Genomic DNA, 6757 nt, shown 5'->3' with positions numbered 1-6757 from the left:
CCCCCAGGGCGGCTGTGGACACCTCGGCTGCAGCTGGAGAGGGTGGGGGAGGGGTTCCTGCTTGTTGAGAGCTGTGGGCTCCCTTCCCTTTAGTCATTTTTACTAAAGATTAAATTGTTTAAATTTGATATTAAACAACTAATTAAATTAAACAGCTATTATAAATGTATAAGTGTGGTGGGGGTGGGTGACCCACTTTACCCAAGTCTTGGGAGGAGCACTGTAGACTCAGACTTGCTGGGTCGCTGTCTTCTTGGATCTCCGGGTATTTTTTTAAGTAGTTGGAGGTTTCTGCCTCAACCACGAGACTAGGCAGTGAATTTCAGGCACTCACCACCCTCTGATTGAGAATGTATTTTCTTCATCTCCCTCCTAACAATCACTGTAGACGATATGTGTGAGTTGGGTTTGGGTGGGGTTGGTGGAGATGGAAGTCCAGCAACACATGGGGCATGGAGGGAGTCCAGCAAGGGAGGAAGAAGACTGTCTACCAGTGTGGGTAGAGGGAGAGAGAACATGATTGAGGGAAAGAGAGTGTGATGGTGATTGGAAGTGCAGGAAGGAGAGAGATGGCAAGGGAACTAGTGAGAGTATGCAGCAGGGGAGCAGAAAAGACGACATATGGGGGTCAGTGAAGAGCACATGTTAGACATTTGATGGGGGGGGGAGAAAGAGCTGAGGGGAGGGAATGGGGCATGAAGGGGCAAAGAGTGGAAGAAGAGAGGTCAAATGGTGAATGGGAGAAAAGAATTCATGCATAAGTTGAAAGAGATCGCCATCATAAGGGGGTGGGGATAGCATGTGAGCACATTAGAGGAAGGTGCACGGAGATCAAATCTGCGCATCAAGTGGAATAGGGTGCACTTGAAAGAGACTTGGAGGAGAGGGAGAAGGTGAGAGTATGTGTGGGAGAGAGGAGAATCCCATGGTGGCCTTTCACATCTGGGTTAGCTTTGATCAGGGAAGTTGGATCATGATACAATGGAAAGCTAATGTGGCTGTTGACCTTTTGATATCACTTTTTGTTCCATATTAAAAATGCAGAAACCTCACCTAGAATCTCCAAGATTGGACCATTCTGAAACAGTGATGTAAAAGCTCTACAGGTGTCTGCGAGTTTCCAATTCTCTGTCTGTGTTTAAATACGTATCCACTGGCGATTTGATATTGTGTAGTCCAAAGCAAAAAGTCACATGTTTTGAGGCAGACAGTTTAACTGCTTCTATGTGTCCAATTCTTAAACATATTAGCTGAAAGTTCATATAAAATTGAAGATGTCACAGGTATCAGGAAATCGGAGTTAGACTAAGTACAGGATTGACTTTGTTGTTGCGGCTTATCAAGGTTTTTTTTGTAAATCATGATAATTCTAATTAGGCACATTTTATCCTGCTGAAGCACTTGGAATACTTATGCAGAAGTTGGGTTTCCTTGTTCTTGTAACTAAATATCTTTTTCCACGAGCTAATAAGATCAAGAATAGTATTAGTCTGGCCATCTGAGTGCATGGTAACACTGGATTGGTGAAATAAATATACCATTGATACAATTTTAATATTTTCCCCCTTTTTCTTCAGTGTGGGAAACCTTTCAAAGAAGATGATGTGATTATACTGAATGGGAATAAAGAAGAAATAGCAGATCTCCAAAGGAAAATGGAGGAAAGAAAACTCAAAGCCAAACTATTGAAGGTATGATCGCAAAACATATAGGCTTGTTACGGAGAAAATGATCCATGGAGCCTCCTCCCAAGCTCAGGCAAAGTATAATCTGGAGGTTAAGTCTCTACAGCAACTAATGCATTTCCGTAACACCATTTCAATGCCATTTTGCACTGGGCTAGAGTATTGTGACCACTGATTTAATGTGATTGGGAAAACAAACAGTGGCATCACAGAGGAGTGGTGTGTTGATTGGTTTTAGATTATAAGAAGTGTAATTTTTGGAAAAAGGGGTTATTTGGAAACAACATGAATTAGTTAAAGTCAGGGCCAACATAATGAAGCAAAGTAGGGTAAGGGAGTAATTTAATAAGCATAATTAATAACTTAAAGAAAATAGACTAACTCAAGTGTTAAAAGAAGTCATGGCAGTAAAGCTTGTACCTGTGATATCCTCCTCCTCTGATATATGGCAAATCATAGAAGTGGAGAAAGTGAGGTCTGCAGATGCTGGAGATCAGAGATGGAAATGTGTTGCTGGAAAAGCGCAGCAGGTCAGGCAGCATCTAGGGAACAGGAGAATCGACGTTTCGGGCATAAGCCTTCCTGAAGAAGGGCTAATGCCCGAAACGTCGATTCTCCTGTTCCCTAGATGCTGCCTGACCTGCTGCGCTTTTCCAGCAACACATTTCCAAATCATAGAAGTGGCCATGTGTGCAGGAAATGATTCCAGCTGCAGCTACTAGTGAACCACATTTTGGAGCTGGAGCTGCGATTGAATTTGTGCTGGAGCATCCGTGATGCCTAGTCATGGTTGGCATGTTCAGTGAGCGGGTCACACCGCAGGTGAAGACTGAAAAGGCATGGAGGACCACCTAGGCAGAGAAAGGCAGGTAGTGCAGGAGTTCCTTGTGACCATTTTCCCTTCTAACAGATGTACCGTTTGGATACTGATGGGGGGAAGATGACTTCATAGCACCATGCTGCACAAGAGGGAAGGAACTAGAATGGCAGGGATGTAGTGGTAGGGAATTCAATTGTAAGGAGAACAGACAAGGGCTTCTGCAGCCACAAAGGAGATTCCCTGGTGCCAGAGTCAGGGATGTCACTGGCTACAAGACATTCTGACTATGCGAAGTGTTCATAGACATTATTGGTCAGTTAAGAGTTTGGCAAGTTTGAATGGTATTTATTTTAATTCTAGGAGTCTGTCAAACAAGGCAGATGAGTTGAGGGCACAAATTAAACCATAGGGGATATGATGTCATTGCTGTTAGTGAGACTTGGTTGAGAGAGGGACAGGACAGTTCAATACTCCAGGAAATAGGATCTTCAGATGAGACAGGGAAGGAGGTAAAAGAGGTGGTATCACAATCTTTATCAGGGAATCTATTTTGACTGTTCTCATTTCTAACAGATATACCATTTGGATACTGTTGGGAGGGATGATGACTGTGCAGGAGAAAGCATAACTTCATGGTACCATGCTGCACAAGAGGGAAGGAAGTAGAACAGCAAGGATGTAGTGGTAGGGAATTCAATTGAAGGGGAACAGACAGAGGCTTCTGCAGCCCCTGGCACATTCCTGATGAAGGGCTTATCCCTGAAATGTCGACTCTCTTGCTCCTCTGATGCTGGCTGACCTGCTCTGCTTTTTCAGCACCATGTTCTCAACTCTGATCTCCAGCATCTGCAGTCCTCACTTTCCCCCAATCTATTGCAGTAATGAGGGATAGCATCTCAAAAGGCTCTTCAAATGGAGCCATACGCATTGAATTAGAATTAATTTTATTGTCATGGACTCGCATGAGTGCAATGAGAAATTTCCAAGTTGCCACTTACAGCAGCATCTTTGATACAAAGGTATCTTGGTAGAGATTTTTAAGTACAAATTCTTAGGGAAAAATTAGAAAAATGAAGAAATAAAAAATCCAGCATTACAGAACTTCGTGCCATCCTATTTACAAAGTACAAAATCATTGGAATAAATTAGAAAAATAAAGAAATGAAAAGTTCAGAACAAGAGTCCTTTTAACCCAACCCTTGCCTCCAGATCGCTCAATCCTTCATCTTGAGGCTCTTCAGATTGGGAGTGCCAGGAGTCCTCTCTGGATTTACCTCAAGGCCAGGAGTCCTCACTGAGGCTAGTAGTCCGAGATGGCTTCACTCAGGGCTCAAGGGTAGGACGTAAGAAGAAGGAAGGAAAGAAAGACACGAAAAGAGGAAAATAAAGAAAGAAAAGAAATAGAGTGGATGAACTCTGGCTGAGGAGTCCTACTCCACCGCCATCTTGGACAAGCATAAAGGCAAAAAAGGGAGCAGTCCCAAAGCTGGGAGCATTCCAAAGGCACCCAAACAGTCCAAGAGAAATAGAAGAGCAAATATGTAAACAAACTTAGAGTTAAGAATCACACAACAGCAGGTTATAGTCCAACAGGTTTAATTGGTAGCACACTAGCTTTCGGAGCGACGCTTCTTCATCCGGTGGTTGTGGAGGGCATAATTGTCAGACACAGAATTTATAGCAAAAGTTTACAGTGTGATGTAACTGAAATTGTACATTGAAAAATATTTAAATTGTTTGTTGAGGCTTTCATCTGTTAGAATACTATGGTAGTTTCACTTCTTTCATGTGTAAATCACAAAACCTTTATTTTAAAAGTTGCATTATCTGGTTAACTGTAACAAAGGATGTTAGCTAGACAACATGTTGAAGGTGTTAGCCCCCTGTGTTCTCTGTCTTTGCCATAATGTTTAGACTGATGGTAAACTAAAAAGTGAGATAAGAGTTTTACATTAATTCATGCAGTTTTTGTGCAAAGTACAATGTAACTCTGCAAGTCCAAATTCACCCCAGAAATGTATATGTATATATGTGCATGTGGGTCTTTGTGTGTGTGTGTGTGTGTGTGTGTGAGTGGTCTAAGTCTCTAAGAGGATGCATGTGAGAGTGTGGGAGTGTGTGTGTCTGTCAGTAGGTGCGTGTCTGTGTACATGTGTGTATGTGTGTGTGTATAGGAGTGCCTGTGTGTATGTAGGAGTGTCTGTGTGTATAGTGCAATGGTGGTCACCTGTAGTGTGACATGAACCCAAGGTCCTGGTTGAGGCCCTCCCTATGGGTACTGAACTTAGCTATCAGCCTCTGTTCGGCCACTTTTCGCTACTGCCTGTCCCGAAGTCTGCCTTGGAAGATGGTCACCCGAAGGTCTGAGGTCGAATGTCCTGGACTGCCGAAGTGTTCCCCAACTGGGAGGGAACACTCCTGTCTGTTGATTGTTGTGCGGTGCCCATTCATCCATTGCCGTAGCCTTTGCTCGGTTTCCCCCAATGTACCATGCCTCAGGGCATCCTTGCCTGCAACGTTTAAGGTAGACAACATTGGCTGAGTCACATGAGTACCTACAACGTGGACTTGCAGAGTTACATTGTACTTTGCTCAAAAACTGCATGAATTAATGTAAAACTCTGTTATCTCACTTTTTAGTTTACAATCAGTCTAAACATTATGGCAAAGACAGAGAACACAGGGGGCTAACACCCTTTGTTACAGTTAATCGGAGAATGCAACTTTTAAAATAAAGGTTTTGTGCTTTACACAAGTAAGAGGTGAAACTATCATAGTATTCTAACAGATGAAAGCCTCAACAAACAATTAAAGTATTTTTCAATGTATAATTTCAGTTGCATCACACTGTAAATTTTTTGCTACAAATTCTGTGCCTGACAATTGAGCCCTCCACAACCGCCTGATGAAGGAGCGGCGCTCTGAAAGCTAGTGTGCTTCCAATTAAACCTGTTGGACTATAACCTGATGAAATTATGAGGGGCCTAGACAGGAAAGAAACATTTTCCTTTGGGAGAGGGATCAATGAACAGACACGTAGATTTAAGGTATGGAGCAGAAGCTTGAGAGCAGACATGAGGTCAGCTTTTTTCACCAAAACGGTGGTGGGAATCTGGAACTCACTGCATGTAAGCTTTGGAGAGGCAGAAACCCTCCTAACATTTAAGACCCTCTTTGCCCCACCTCTACACTCCACCCAACAATTTCCCCAATACCATTTCCTTTTGTTTCTCCCTGTGTTCCCCAATGTTTCTGGTATGTCATTTGCGTCTTCCTTTGTGAAAACCAAACCAAAGCATGTATTTAGTTTGTCAGCAAGTTTTTTTTTTCTCTATTATAAATTCTCCTGTTTCTGACTGTAAGAGAACTTCGCCAATTTTTTTTTTCTCTTCACATACCTATAGAAAGTTTAGTCAGCTTTTATGATCCCTGCAAGGTTACTCATTGATTCCTTTGTCCTCCTTTGCTGAATGCCCACTCCTCAGGTCTTTTTTTTTCAGACCAATGTGTTTGCCTCTTTCTTGGATCTAATATCATTTTGAATTTCTCCTGTAAGCCATGATTTGGTCAAGTTTCCCATTTTACTTTTGAGCCAGAATGGAATTCAAGGTTTGTGTAAAGATTTGTAGCTCCATTGCAGGTTGCACTTGTCATGGGTATGTTCACCTAGCTGGCAATTTGGTTTGCAGCTGTTTCATCCCCTCTTTCGGTAACATCCTCAGTGCTATCCTCTATTTGGCTTGTCCTATTATTGTTGTGTTGTCCCAATCAAATTTGTGGTTCTTATCATCTGTATGTATAGACTGGGACAACACAACAATAACAGGATAAGCCAAACAAAGGACAACCCTCTAGCCAGACGCTTGGCACTCATTTAACATGGCCAATCTATGGAGAGAAAATGAGGTCTGCAGATGCTGGAGATCAGAGATGGAAATGTGTTGCTGGAGAAGCGCAGCAGGCCAGGCAGCATCCAGGGAACAGGAGAATCGACGTTTCGGGCATTAGCCCTTCTTCAGGAATGAGGAAAGTTTGTCCAGCAGGCTAAGATAAAAGATAGGGAGGAGGGACTTGGGGGAGGGGCGTCGGAAATGTGATAGGTGGAAAAAGGTCAAGGTGAGGGTGATAGGACAGATTGGGGTGGGGGCGGAGAGGTCGGGAAGAAGATTGCAGGTTAGGAAGGCGGTGCTGAATTTGATGGATTTGACTGAGACAGGCTGGGGGGAGAGGAAATGAGGAAACTGGTGAAATC

At 43.1% G+C, this 6757-nt stretch overlaps 1 protein-coding gene across 2 annotated transcripts in view; it reads left to right on the top strand.

The window, feature by feature from the left end:
• rtf2 (replication termination factor 2) overlaps positions 1-6757 on the top strand; it is a 155776-nt gene that overhangs the window by 105935 nt on the left and 43084 nt on the right. For both annotated transcript variants that reach the window (XM_043676979.1, XM_043676978.1), the window contains exon 6: positions 1578-1691. In XM_043676979.1, the coding sequence (XP_043532914.1) occupies positions 1578-1691 (114 nt within the window). The remainder of the gene's footprint in view (positions 1-1577; positions 1692-6757) is intronic.

This window comes from Chiloscyllium plagiosum, chromosome 35 (assembly GCF_004010195.1).
Source record: "Chiloscyllium plagiosum isolate BGI_BamShark_2017 chromosome 35, ASM401019v2, whole genome shotgun sequence".
In the NCBI taxonomy this organism is placed as follows: domain Eukaryota; kingdom Metazoa; phylum Chordata; class Chondrichthyes; order Orectolobiformes; family Hemiscylliidae; genus Chiloscyllium; species Chiloscyllium plagiosum.
Note: the sequence above shows the minus strand (reverse complement) of the source record. Positions and strands in the feature narration are given on the sequence as shown.